Source organism: Theropithecus gelada, chromosome 14 (assembly GCF_003255815.1).
Source record: "Theropithecus gelada isolate Dixy chromosome 14, Tgel_1.0, whole genome shotgun sequence".
In the NCBI taxonomy this organism is placed as follows: Eukaryota; Metazoa; Chordata; class Mammalia; order Primates; family Cercopithecidae; genus Theropithecus; species Theropithecus gelada.
The window spans coordinates 75,238,842-75,253,200 of record NC_037682.1 but is presented as its reverse complement, the minus strand read 5'-3'; the positions used below and the strand labels follow the sequence as shown (position 1 = coordinate 75,253,200).

The window sequence follows — 14,359 nt, the reverse complement described above, 5'->3', positions numbered from 1 at the left end:
GTAAGAAAAGGAATGTGGCAGAGATGAGGGCCAACGACATAGTCTGACTCACAGGGGTTTGCAGTCTCCCTAGAGGAAGTGGAGGGGCCTGAATTAGCCACCCCGGGCATGATGCAACACCTCCGACTCTGGGGAGTAGTTGAGTCCAGGCCCCTGATGCTGCCGCGGTCTTCACTTGCTCTCACCCACGAGCCACGGCAGGGGCAGCGGCCCTCTTCTCCGTCGTCACTAGGACGGGGCCCAAGGTCCTCTCTTGCTCTCTCCCAGAAGCTGCAGCAGAAACCTTCGTCTTCACTTTCTCTCTCCCAAACGCCACTGAGGCGGCAGCTGGCGTCTTCACTGCCGCTCACACCGGAGGAGTCGCTGGCTGCGTAGCCGCAGTCTTCACTTACTCCCTCCCAAGAACTACCGAGGCTGTGGCCGCCATCGACACTCCCTCCCTCCCAGGAGCCACTGAGGCGGCGACTGCGATCGTCACTGACTCTATACCCGAAGTCACTAGTTCGCGGGTCCCGGACGTCACTGACTCCCTCCCAAGTATCACTTAGGCGGAGGCCTCGGTCTTCTCTGGTAGTTCCCCTGGAGTCGGCAGTTTGGTGGCCTCCAACTTCACTAAAATTCACGTCGCTGCTGCAGAAGCTGCGGTCTCCCCTAACTCTCTCCCAAGAGCTTCTGTGACTGCAGCCACTATCCCCCCTAACTCTCTCCCCAGAGACGCTGCGGCAGTGGCCGAGGTTTTCACTGACCCTTCTCAAGTCACTGCGGGACAAGCCGGCGTCTCCACTTAGGCTTCCCGCAGCGACCCTGGAGCGGCGGTCACCCTCTTCACGTTTTCTTTCCCCGTCGTCGCTAACTCTTTCCCTTGACTCGGCGCTGGAATGGCCGTGTAGGCCGTTTATCCTCCACACGTGGTGGCTAGTGCGGCGGCCGCCGTCTTCGTCTGCTACTCCCTGAGAGTCGCTGTGGCGGCGGCCGCCTTCGGCTGGTACTTTCTCGGAGCTGCTTTCCAGCCTCCCGACTCCAGTCACTTGGCTGGAGAGGCAGCAAGGCCGTCGCCTTGGAAACGAGTACACTTCCGACGTGCTGAGGTCATTTCCCGTTCCTCACTGCTCACGCCATTTCCGGTTTCCTTTCCCTCAGCTGTTTCTTGGCTTTTCGTCTGGACGAATCGGGTGGTGGTGTGAACTGGTTTTCGGTAAAATTCGGCTCGGCCTCTCACGAGCCTATCTAGGTCCGTCTCTGGAGTGGCCTGTCATCGATCGCGCCCTCCATCGCTGAGCGACACAAGTGGAACCTCCCAGGACTGCATTCTGCGTAGGTGACCTGTGTGGCGCGGACCGGGCGGGGCCTTTTTGTCCTTGAGCAAACCTAGTATACTTTCTCAGTGGTGGTTGGAAGGAAATTTGTTACCCTGTCATTTCGCAAGTATGGAAAAAGACCTAAAGGAGAATTTAGCGGCTGCAGCCGCTGTTTTTATTGAGTACTTTACTAGCGCCAACTCTTAAATAATCGCTTGTTAGATGTTACCCCTATTTTATAGGTCAAGAGACTCAATATGTCGGTACGTTGGTAAGGCCAGGCAGCAGGTAAGTTGTAAAACCAGTATAAAAACACAGGTCATTAGTCAAAAGACTGCTTCAGGTCTCCTGACTCCAAATCCGAGGTTCCTTTCACTGTAGCATGTTTACTGCTCAAATATTTCTCTACAACCCTATTGCTTAACAACAGGAATGAATTGTTTCATCATTTGTTGGAAACATATGGGTCACGTTTTGTACCAGCAGCAGAAAATACAGAAATTAGTAAGAATTCTCTGCCCACCAGAGGCATCACCAACCCAGATTCCCCTCTCGGCCCAGTTTTTCCACCCTTATTGCCTTCTCCCTTCTGGAATAACGAACTGGTCCTAGAAACATACCATACTTTTTAATATCTCTGTGCCTTGTCATGTGCTGTTCGTCTTACCAGGAAACTACCCTGCCTTTCCCCCAGTTTTTGTCTGTGAACACATTTGGGGAATTCTCCTGATCCTACCTCTACTCTCTTGAGGTACAGTAAATTGTCTTTGACTTCCATCACCTTTTGTAATATTACTAATTGCCATTTATTGAGTTCCTATGATCTGCCTGGTACTGATCTAAGTGCTTTATATTAGTTTTCTTGTTCATTTTTTTATACCAACATAAATGAGTTTGACTCAATTCTTATTATAACCTGCCAAAATAAGTATTCCTCTTCCTTTTTACAGAGAGAGAAACAAGGAACAAAAAAGTTAATTGCCTGAGGATACACTGCTAGTGTTGCGGGACAAATGAGAGACGGGAGAGGCCGAACAGAGTTCAGGAGAGCTCTTTATTATTAAGGTGATCACTGGCTCAGTCGGACTAGGGTCCAGAAAGACTGAGTCCGGAACAAAGGGATCAGTTACCTTTTAAGCAGTTTGTGGCGGGAGTTTCGTGCTGCAGGAAGCCTGCTTGCAGAAGCAAGAACAAAGGCAGATAATTACTCTTTTACATTTGTTACAGCACATGCCTTATATCCTTGGGAATACATGCTTTTGTAGTAATTGCTTATCAACCTTGTGACTTTACAGCCGCGCTGGGGAGGGAAGCAAGACCTCGCCGTGCCTCAAGGAATGTGAAACCATGGAACACAGATAAGCCTCTCCGTGCATAGAGGAGAAATAAGCAGTTAATATTCTTTCCTAACCCAGGCCTCCAGACCAGGGGGCTATATTACATTCTACCTCTAAGGAAAAAAATAAACTTCTTGACTAACATACTTATAAAATTCATTAATTCCCCCTTCAGTAGTAAGTATTAAATACCTGACTTAGGATTCCAACATAGGTCTTGGATTTTGCTGCAGGAGCTCCTCAAAGTCTCTGAATTCCCACAACCTTTTATTAGATCACTTATCCCGTTGTATTATAATTATCTGTTTAACAATTTTTCCTCAACCCTCAAGGACCCTGAGCTTCCGGAAGGTAGGGATTGTATCTTAAAATCTTGGCATTTCTGACATCTAGAATATTTCATTTAAGAGAAGGGCTTAGTCACTGTTGTGTGGGTGAGTGGGTGGGTTGATCAGTTGACTGTCAGGCAGGTGAACTAATAGGCTGAAGATAAAGTTTTTCACTGTTGGAAGTGAATTTGGGATTAGTTGTCCTAATCCCCTCACTTTTAGAAATGGGGCAACTGGGTCGGGCACGGTGGCCTGTAATTCTAGCACTTTGGGAAGCCAAGGCGGGTGGATCACCTGAAGTCAGGGATTTGAGACCAGCCTAGCCAACATGGTGAAACTACTAAAAATACAAAAATTAGCCAGTCGTGGTAGAAGGAGCCTGTAATCCTAGCTGCTAGGGAGGCTGAAGCAGGAGAATCACTTGAACCTGAGAGGGGGAGGTTGCGGTGAGCTGAGATCGCACAATTGCCCTCCAGCCTGGGTGACAAGAGCAAAACTCTGCCTCAAAGGAAAAAACAAAACAAGAAATGGGTCAGCTGAGGCCTTTTGCATACCAGGCATTTATCGAGTTACTCATGTGGGCCAGTTTCTGTGATAAATGATTTGCAAATAATACCCAACCTAATGTGTATTGTTATTTTTATTTTTACAGACGAAGAAACAACTCAGATTTGACCAAGATCACACAAGTAGGAGTTGAGGAATTGGAACCCACTATGACTTCAAATTAATAGTGTTTATAGCCACTTACATAGTAATGGTAAAGGTTTTATTTTTTTCACTATACAATATGTAGTAGATAAATTTACTGAGGAAATGAGACAGCATGTCACAAATCCTTAAAGGATACACACATAACAGGAAGGATTAGAAGAGGAAACAGAAACAGGTAACAGAGAAGCAGAAAAAGTAAAATCTCCCAAAATAAAAGTAGAAGGAATTAAAAATAAAAACAGAGTCCAGGTGCAGTGGCTCACGCCCGGCACTTTGGGAGGCTGAGGCAGGTGAATCACTTGAGGTCAGGAGTTCGAGACCAGCCTCACCAACATGGTGAAACTCCATTTCTACTAGAAATAAAAAAATTAGCCGGGTGTGGTGGCATGCACCTGTAATTCCGATTACTTGGGAGGCTAAGGCAGGAGAATTACTTGAACCCAAGAGGCAGAGGTTGCAGTGAGCCAAGATTGTGCCATTGCACTCCAGTCTGGGTGACAGAGCAAGACTCCATCTCAAAAATAATAAAAGCAGAAGTTAATGAAATAGAAAATAAAATTGATGATAGTAATTAACTGGTGTGTGAAAAGAACAATAAATAGACACTCAACAAATCTGAGGAAGAAAAGGAAAGAAAATGATATTGGAAACAAAGGAGCCCATGGAGGGAGGATGACTTGAGCCCAGGAGGTTGAGGCTACAGTGAGCCATGATTGCACCACTGCACTCCAGCCTGGTCAGCAGAGCTAGACACTGTCTCAGAAAAAAAAGAAACAGGCCAGGCATGGTGGCTCATGCCTGTAATCCCAGCACTTTGGGAGACCAAGGCAGACAGATCATGAGGTCAAGAGATCGAGACCATCCTGGCCAACATTGTGAAACCCCATCTCTACTAAAAATACAAAAATTAGCTGGGGTGGTGGCAGGCACCTGTAGTCCCAGTTACTCTGGAGGCTGAGGCAGGAGAATCGCTTCAACCCAGGAGGCGGAGGTTGCAGTAAGCTGAGATCGCGCCACTGCACTCCAGCTTGGCAACAGAGCGAGAATCCGTCTCAAAAAAAAAAAGTGAGGGTAAAGGACATAGTACAGATATGAAGGAGACTTTGAAAATCAGAAGCAAATTATTTTGTGTAACATACACATTGAGCACCACTTACCCAAAATGCTTAGGACCAGAGTGTTCCAGATTTTGGATTTTGGAATGTTTGCATATACATAATGAGATGTCTCGGGTATGGGACCCAAGACAAAACATGAAATTCATTTGTTTTATGTACACCTTATACACAAAGCCTGAAGGTAATTTTATACAGCATTTTAAATAATCTGGTACATAAAACAAAGTTTACATTAAGTATTTATGTGTGGAATTTTCTACTTGTTGCATCATGGCAGTGCTCAAAAAGTTTCAGACTTTGGAGCATTTAGGAATTTGGATTTTCAGATTAAGAATGTTCAGCCTTTACTAATCTTGAAAATTCGGCTGGGCGTGGTGGCTCACGCCTATAATCCCAGCATTTTGGGAGGCTGAGGTGGGTGGATCACTTGAGGTCAGGAGTTGGAGACCTGCCTGGCCAACATGGTGAAAACCCATCTCTACTAAAAATATAAAAATTAGCTGGGCATGGGGGCAGGCACCTGTAATCCCAGCTACTCAGGAGGCTGAGGCAGGAGAATCACTTGAACCCAGGAGACAGAGGTTGCAGTGAGCAGAGATCATGCCACCACACTCCAGTCTGGGTGACAGAGCAAGGCTCCATCTCAAAAAAAAGAAAATTCACTTGGCTAATTTTCTTGGAAAAGACGAGTTTCAAAATATTGGCTCAAGAGTCAAAAAACTTTAATAAATTGGTAATTATTAATGTCATAATCAGTCCCCAATAAATGTCACCAGGAACAAAGCATAGAGAAAGATGGAGTACTTCCCAACTCTGAAGCTAGCATAACCCTAACAGCTCTAACCATGGTAAAATTTCATTCACATTGCCCATGAACCAACTGGTTGTGAGATCTTCAAAATAAGTTGCTCAGATGTATGTAGTATGATAGTCACCATAAAACTTTGTGATTGTGAATAATTAGAAATTTTAATATCTATCAGTAAAAGAATAGCTAAATTATGCTGCAGTCATCATACAAAATACTACACAGTGGTAGAAATGCAGATCTGTGTACCTTAATCTACATGGAAAGAGTTGTAAGGTATAGACAATGAAAAATGGTGCAAAACAATACATATGTGATCTCATTAAATTTTTAATTTTTTTTTAATTTGGAAAGGGTCTATACTGAATTGTTAACCCAGTAGTCACTTTATAGACCAAGAAAGAGGGTATAGAAGGAGACTATATTTTATACTTGCATTATTTGATTTTTAAAATGTTAATCCTAAGTAAAAATACAGAAGAAGAGAAAAACATGTGCCATCACATGAAGCAAAAAAAGATAGTTCTAAAGTGAGTGTGGGCTGGGCACAGTGACTCACGCGTGTAATCCCAACACTTTGGGAGGCTGGATTACTTGAGGTCAGAAGTTTGAGACCAGCCTAGCTAATGGGGAAACCCCGCCTCTCCTAAAAATACAAAAATGACCTGGGTTTGGTGGCGGGTGTCTGTAATCCCAGCTACTCAGGAGGCTGAGGCACGAGAATCACTTGAATTTAGGGGTCAGAGGTTGCAGTGAGCTGAGACCACGCCACTGCACTCCAGCCTGGGCAACACAGCGAGACTCTGTCTCAAAAACAATAAAGTGAGTGTAGTCCAGAAGAGATTAAAGAAGCTAAGAAAAGCACACTGGTTTTAGCAAGAAGTCATTGATAATAAGTAATTTTAATTAAAAAGCTAAGATGCAATATCCAGACTGCACAGGATTTCAAGGTAAGTGCCTGACTATGGAAGAGGTTTCTTACGTGAAACAGGGTTCCGAATACATCCTGGAGTGGTCATCTCAGTATTCTCAAGAATTGGAACTTCTAGCGAGTAGGAAGGTATGATTCCAGTTAGTAAATATGACTAGTCCTCCACTTCTACCTCAGTATTTCCAAAGTGGGGTGATAAAGCAGGAGATCATAAATCAGCTTTTTACATCTCGTTTCAGAGAAGGGAGCAGGGCCAACCCCAGGCAAAAAAAAAAATGAAGTGGATATTGGTGACGGTCTGTACTTCTTTCTGCCTATATGCCATTTTCTCTTGTTTCCCAGTCATTCTTGTTCTCCCTTTGGTGCTCACTCCCAAATCCTCACTGGGATACTTCATGGGTACCTTTTGGCTCTTACTTAGCTACTCTTCCCCACCTGCTCAACATAATGCCCATTATCTCTGGGAGCTGACCCCATTTAGGATAAGGAAAAAACTTCCCAATTCTAAAAGAGTTCAGATCTTTCTTGATAATAGTCTTTATTTTCCATTTCTACCTCCAGTTTACCAGAGTCAGCTACATTTTTCCACCTGCAGCATGGTAGATGCTTCCTTAGAGTTTCCTGAATATTTTGTATAAACCTCCATTAGGGTACTTAGTACTGAATTGTAAGGTCAGTCGTATAAAAAATATGTATATACTAAGCTGTTATATGAGAATGTTTTAATTTTTTATATGTAATTATTTTTCTTCTCAAAGCTTATTTTTAGCTGAATTGCAATGAGATTGCTTTCTATTTTCCAAAGCATCGAAGTTGGAAATTTTCAGTGGGAAAATTAAAACCAGGAGTATATATACTTAATGAAATCTTTAGATTTTAGGAAACATATGCTATTCCTTTTATTTGTTCTCTAAAACTTCAACTCAATTTAAGAGAAAATGTTCCATCATTTCTGAAGCTTCCTTTAGTTTACTGCACTTTATGGTGAGAGATTACTAATTCTAGCTAACAGTGTTATGTATTGACTCTATTTTATCTTTGGGGATGCTGTTGATCTGATGCTGATTTCTGAATTATTTACCAGATCTGGCTGTTCGTTAGAAAAAACTATGGAGCTTCTTAAATACTAGAAGTGCCCTGGATGAGAATCAACTCAATGAGACTCTCCAAAGATTAGGAATCTCTTAATATTCACTAATTCTAAGCCAGGTGTAGTGGTATGCACGTGTAATCTAGTTACTTGGGAGGCTGAGGTGGGAGACTGGCTTGATCCCAGGAGTTCGAGGCTAGCCTGGGCAACATGGTAAGGCCCCATCTCTAAATTTTGTATTAAAATTCGTTTTAAATTCACTATAAGTAATTCTAATGCACAGCCAAATATGGGGCAGAACTGGATCACTGCCTTACCTCTGGCCTTCTACCTCAAAGAGAAAATAAGAATTGAACTCAATCCCAACTGTAAATACTAGTGGCCATCTTGGAGAACACTGGCCCACCTCCATTCCAAAGCTAATCCTTCCTGTGATTTCATTTTTTTTGCAACGTTCCTCTGGTTTTTCATATATTTGGTAGAGACGGAGTTTCACCATGTTGCCCAGGCTGGTCTTGAACTATACTCAAGCAATCTACCCACTTCATCCTCCCAAAGTGCTGGAATTACAGGCATGAGCCACTGCCCAGCCCTTCCTGTGCTATTGTTGATGCTATCTCATTACAACCTTGAGACTGGTATACTGGTCATCTCCATCTTCAACCCATTTCTCCACTGAGCTCCTCTTAACATGCTAATGCCTTTCCTATTTGTCTAACTACAATTTAATCTCTGGAGTTAAACTTCATTTAAAAAAAATAGCTTTTAATATTTTGTTACCTCTCATCCACACTACCCATTGCACCAGGTGTTGGCACCCATACTCAGCTGTTCTTGGGTCAACAGAGTATTTCTCAGTCTTACATATTTTCTTGACTTTATTTTGTTGACTACCTTGTCCATTGAAATTTTCTTCCCGCTCACACCTGTAATCCCAGCACTCTGGGAGGCCAAGGCGGGCAGATCACTTAAGGTCAGGAGTTCAAGACCAGCCTGACCAACATAGTGAAACCCCGCCTCTACTTAAAATGCAGAACAGCCAGGCGAGGTGGTGGGCGCCTGTGATCCCAGCTACTTGGAAGGCTGAGACAGGAGAATCACTTGAACCTGGGAGGGGGAGGTTGCCGTGAGCCGAGATTGTGCCACTGCACTGATCAGCCTGAGCAACAGCAAGACTGTCTCAAAAAAAGAAAAAAAAATTTCCCATTGCTGGTTTTCCCATTTGCTTTCTGACCTTCTCACCTACCAGTCTTTGTTCCCCTATCCTTGACCCTCTTCTCCATGTGGATACCATTGATACACTTTTAGGTTTGCATGTCACCTTCCTTTTAGAATGTTCCATACCTGTAAGCAGTTGATAAAAGCTATGATGGTTTCCCCAGAAAAATGTACAACAGGAAGGTTTGCCTGCATTTTTGGATTCACAGACCTCAGTTCTATGGCAGTGTTCATATACTTAAGTGCAGCTGTCACCTGTATTTACAACTCAAATCCAATGGCTACCAGTTTTCCCACTGGACCTCTCTGCATTTAGCAGTCTCTAAAATTGTATTCACTTGATTCTTAAAAAACAAAAACTTAAATGCAGATAGGATGTCACCTCTGTTTAAAATTTCTAGTTGCTGCTCTGGTCATCAGTTTAATAAAAATTCCTTAACATGACCAAGAAGGCTCTTCACTACTTACAAATAAAGGCCGGGCACGTGGCTCATGCCTGTAATCCCAGCACTCTGGGAGGCCAAGGCAGTAGGATCACTTGAGCCCAGCAATTCGAAACCGGCCTGGACTACATAGTGAGACTCCATTTCTACTAAAAAAAAATTAAAAATAATGGTTCATCATAATATCCTATTCAAAACTGAGTTTTAACCATAAGAAGTCAACTTTTGAAAGCACAAAGTATTTCAGGCCTTTACATTTGCTGTTCATTTTCCAAAGATACCCTTCCTATCAGTATGGACTCTACTCCTGGTTATCCTCCAAGACTCAAATATCACCACATTTGTAGTATCTTCCTTAAGCCACCTTCCAGTAGTTTGGTGTGCTTATTTCTATCCTAACAATTTGGGGGTATCTTTTGAAATTGCAGAAATTGTATGGAATTAGATGAAACAAAGCCACGTTCAAATTCTAATAAAAATTTTGAAGTGAGTGGCTTAATTTCATCTGTAAACTGGGGACACCATCTACCACATAGTTATTGGATGTGAATACCAGAGAAAATACATGTAGAAAGTGCTAGTGCCTGCCACATAGTATGTGCTCAATAAAACTCAGTGTTTTATATGCTTATGTCCAATAAATGGCAGAAAAGACTAACCTGTCTCAGAGTGCCTGGCTCATAGCAAGTACCATGTTCATGTTTTAAAAAACAGATGAAAGACAACAAAAAAGTCACATTCTAAAGCTTTTCAATAAAGAAATACAAACAAAGTTTCTTCATCATTCTATTTATTACATGTATGAATATTAACATCTCATGGTGTCCATCTAAGTCAAAACCAACAAAAGAAAAAAGTTAACCATATCTCAAGCGAACATTCTTACAGATTCCCGTTACTTAAAATAGAAATATGTTCATCTGCATTAAATCATTTGACAATTTGAAAAATGTCTTCCAAAAAAAATCACCTTTAGTACTTAAATATATTTGTTAATTGTTTGATGGCATCAGTGTCCAAGTTCAAGAATAAAAGTTGCTTCATTAGATATTTTCAAAAGTGAACATCTGGATGGTTCTCTATAGCTGGAGATGTGTGTGTGTGTGTATATATATATTCATATATATATATATCTGCAAATATGTCCTATTTTGTCTTTAAAATTTTTTCAAAATCTGGCTTTTCTATTTGAGAAAAGCCCTATGGTGCTCTCTCACAACCCCCTTTTGAAGGATGAAACTTCAAACTTTGCTTCTTTAATCAGTGGGAGGCTACTAGAAAAAAAATCTTATGTTGAGGTTGCTGTTCAATTCCATTTTTACCCAATAAAAAGTACAGAAACTATTTGATGGTGTGCATAAATATTACACTCCATGAATAGCAAAAATATTTTTTATTTATAATTTACAGTTGCACAGTGAAAAATCGTACATTTTTACACATACAATTTCATTTTGTTAAATTTGCACACATCTACAGAACTTTCACACAACAAGCACCTGAAACTCTGCAGGCAGTAGGAAATGCAAATACTAAAATGTATTTATTAACCAAATGATAGCTGAAGGCCCTGCCTCAGCTAGACAATTTATATAGATATGTCTATATATACATAAAAAAATTCTTCACCTTCTAGATCCAACAGCAGCTTTTTTAAAAAAGAAAAACATACCTTTCTCATTTTATTTAAACTGACTCAACTGTGTCATTTTCTGTTTTAATTTCAGAGGGTGTTGCTATGCTTTCCTCTGTACAAGCTGGTGGTGTATCAATTCGTTCTTCCTTAACTTTGGGACTTTCACAGGGTTCCTGCAATTCGTTTTTGACAATGTTCAACATAATATTCAAGGGGTTTTCAGCTGGTGTCTTGCTGGGAGATGGTGTACAATCAAATGAAGATGTCTACAAAATGAAAGGCCCTATGAGTACTGATGAAAGTTAAAAATTCTCACATTAAATGACATTTAGTTTTGTAAGACCCTTGTATGGACAAGAGAACACACAACCAAATGCAAATGAAACACCTGCCTCCCAACAAAATGTGCCATAAAGACAACCAAAAATAAAATATATATTGCACATTCAATATGTACTCAGCAGTGAGCTAAGCAGCAGCTAAGTTGGAGGACATTATACAGCCAAAAAAAGTTGATTAGACATGCTTCTACATTTTAATCTCTACATAGATGTTAAACTCATACATATATCCTGGGACTTGTTACTACCCTAATTTCAAATAGTCTGAGGATTTTTTAAATCCCCACAAACCATGATCCTCAACACTAGTCTTCTGACAACTTAAATAAACCTTCCAAAATGCCTCCAACCCATTATCTCTAAAAACCTATTTGTTCCATTACTTGGTTTTAAAAACAGCCTACAAATATGACCATTTGAACTTTTTTTTTTTTTTTTTTTTGAGATAGAGTCTCACTCTTGTCATGCAGGCTGCAGTACAGTGGCATGAACTCAGCTCACTGCAACCTCCACCTCCTGGGTTCAAACAATTCTCCTGCCTCAGCCTCCCAAGTAGCTGGGACTATAGGCACCCACCATCACGCCTGGCTAATTTTTGTATTTTTAGTAAAGACAGGGTTTCACCATGTTGGCCAGGCTGGTCTCGAACTCCTGACCTCAGGTGATCCACTCGCCTCGGTCTCCCAAAGTGCTGGAATTACAGGCGTAAGCCACCACGCCCAGCCGACCATTTGAACTTTTAAGGCCAAAAACGTATCGTTTTTAGATTCCATATGTGATCATTAAATAAAGTATACCTATTTTGGCCGGGCACGATGGCTCATGCCTGTAATCCCAGCACTTTGGGAGGCCAAGTGGGGGTGGATCACTTGAGGTCAGGAGTTCAAGACCAGCCTGACTAATGTGGTGAAACCCTGTCTCTACTAAAAGTACACAATTAGCCAGGTGTGGTGGTGCACGCCTGTAATCCCAGCTACTTGGGAAGCAGGGGCAGGAGAATCGCTTGAACCCAGGAGGTGGAAGTTGCAGTGAGCTGAGATCGCTCCACTGCACTCCAGCCTGCCCAATAAGAGCGAAACTTTGTCTCAAAACAACAAAAAGAATATACCTATTTAGATGGCTGAATAGAGATGGAAGAAAAAAAAAAGTAAATGCTACCCATAGCTCTAGAAACCTATCTCCACCATGATCCTTATCTTCACTTTTCCTCACATTTCTTTGGGCCTAGTGGACTAGTAAAAGATACCATGATTCAAGTGAATAAAATGCAAGGAATGATAAATTTCAAAATTTTAATTGTTTGCGTATCACAGAAAATGATATTCATATATGTCAATTCTGTCACTCTGGCACCAGTTTTTACTGAACAACCTAAGTGCTACATCAAAAAACAAAAACAGTTCAATATATTAAGTTTAAAGTAACAATACTGCTCTGATGCAAAAAAAAAAAAAAAAACTGAAAAGCAAAATTTATTAATGCAAATGAGAGCAAATACAGTAACCAAAAAGAACTTACATTTTGATAATCTTCATAACATGATGGATGATAAATCTGAAGCAAAAAGAAAAAAAGTAAATATGTGCATATTCATTTCTAGTGGGCTATTCTGATACGATTTTTCTTTTTAACTTTAAACCAGAAGATAGTCTTTGGAAAGAAGACAAAAATTATTTGGTCCTAAAATGGATAAAACCAAATTTTCATCCTTATGCTTAAAGAGTCTGAAAAACTCTTGGCCCTAGTATTTAAGTATCTTTGCTTTGTTTTCAGCACAGTACAGTTTGATGATGAAACATAAATCCACAATCAAAATAGTGTGGGTGGAGAGAAAAACGACTAGATTCAGAAGACCTAGTCCTGGGTCTGTCACTGACTAATAGTGCAACCTCCTATGTAAAGTGAGTACAGAACCGGGTAACTGCTAAGATCCCTTCTAATTCAAGCATTCTATTACTAAAGTCCAATACCTTTTTTATTATGACCAAAAATCAAACAAAAAGTATTACAAACCCCCTCCTTTCAAAGTAATGTGTTAACCCAACAAAAAAATACTAATCTTAACACTTCCTTATAAAGAAATGAAAATTACCTTTCCATCTACTCTAATAGCATTTTTCAAATGCCATTCCTCCTCCTCTTCATCCCAGTATTGTTCAAATTGTTCTTGACAGATTTCACAACTCTAAAATATAATCATATAAAATGAAATTTACATAATAGGCCATATTTAACCCCATTAAGTAAAAATATACAAACATTTTGTTAAGTGGAGTAAGCAATTTATGAGCGTTCCAAACGTTTGAATAATGTCCAATATATACTATGATTCAAAATACATTTACAGGATTCTGTCAATCTTTCCAGCAAAAAGAGTAAACATTTCACTTCTTGTGGCCACTGTAGTTATGAAACTCAAAGCTAGATTATAAAAATAAAATTGAAGAGTAGAGCTTTCAAGAAGTCTTAAAATCATTAAAACAAGGATATAAATATAGTGATATGTTTATGAGTATTTACTTAAAGGAAGTGAGGGACACTCCCACTGGGAGAAAATTTAAACGTTCTTCTCTTACCTCAACTGCTCCAGCTGGTCCAGCAGGTACACTTTGGAACTCTTTTTCTTTAGCAGCCTCTTGAGTTTTGAGCACAACTTCTTCATGCACCTTTTCAAAAAACTGGCTCTTTGCCCGTTCTTCCAGATCAGCTATCTCCTCAAATTCTATCCAGTCCTTAAAAGGAGTTGATTTTCAAAAGATTATTCCATTTATTTCTAAATTTTTACTGTGTATCTTCAATATAATGCCATTTAAAGGTAGGGGTACGTTATTTTCTACATTATGCTCTAATATTATTTAAAATTATACTTTGAGACATATAACTAATGACAACATAAAACAACCAATAATTAAGATCTTTTCCAGTAACTCTATAGTTACAACTACTAATTCAAAAAAGGTAAGTTTCAAATACATTGTTTTTTACAAAAAACAGCGCCAGAGCCTTGGAATTTTAGAGCTAGAACAAGCCTGTATGCTACACTCTAATCTTAATTAAAAAATTAAAAAAATCTTCAAAATTCATTTTTTTAAAAAT

The 14,359-nt window shown here is 40.5% G+C and overlaps 2 protein-coding genes and 1 long non-coding RNA gene across 8 annotated transcripts in view; 1 reads left to right on the top strand and 2 right to left on the bottom strand.

The window, feature by feature from the left end:
* ANKRD42 (ankyrin repeat domain 42) overlaps positions 1 to 1,063 on the bottom strand; it is a 77,763-nt gene extending 76,700 nt beyond the window's left edge. For all 3 annotated transcript variants that reach the window (XM_025355705.1, XM_025355707.1, XM_025355706.1), the window contains exon 1: positions 53 to 1,063. In XM_025355705.1, the coding sequence (XP_025211490.1) occupies positions 53 to 110 (58 nt within the window). In that variant the 5' untranslated portion in view covers positions 111 to 1,063. The remainder of the gene's footprint in view (positions 1 to 52) is intronic.
* A 2,546-nt stretch (positions 1,064 to 3,609) lies between these two features.
* On the top strand, positions 3,610 to 11,366 carry LOC112605811. Its single transcript, XR_003115564.1, has 2 exons — positions 3,610 to 3,724; positions 11,014 to 11,366. It is a non-coding gene; the product is annotated as an uncharacterized LOC112605811 (long non-coding RNA).
* Positions 10,060 to 14,359, bottom strand: part of PCF11 (PCF11, cleavage and polyadenylation factor subunit) — a 29,184-nt gene continuing 24,884 nt past the window's right edge. For all 4 annotated transcript variants that reach the window (XM_025355701.1, XM_025355702.1, XM_025355703.1 and 1 more), the window contains exons 13-16: positions 13,840 to 13,995; positions 13,356 to 13,448; positions 12,782 to 12,817; positions 10,060 to 11,188 (exon numbers count right to left, since the gene is read on the bottom strand). In XM_025355701.1, the coding sequence (XP_025211486.1) occupies positions 10,973 to 11,188; positions 12,782 to 12,817; positions 13,356 to 13,448; positions 13,840 to 13,995 (501 nt within the window). In that variant the 3' untranslated portion in view covers positions 10,060 to 10,972. The remainder of the gene's footprint in view (positions 11,189 to 12,781; positions 12,818 to 13,355; positions 13,449 to 13,839; positions 13,996 to 14,359) is intronic.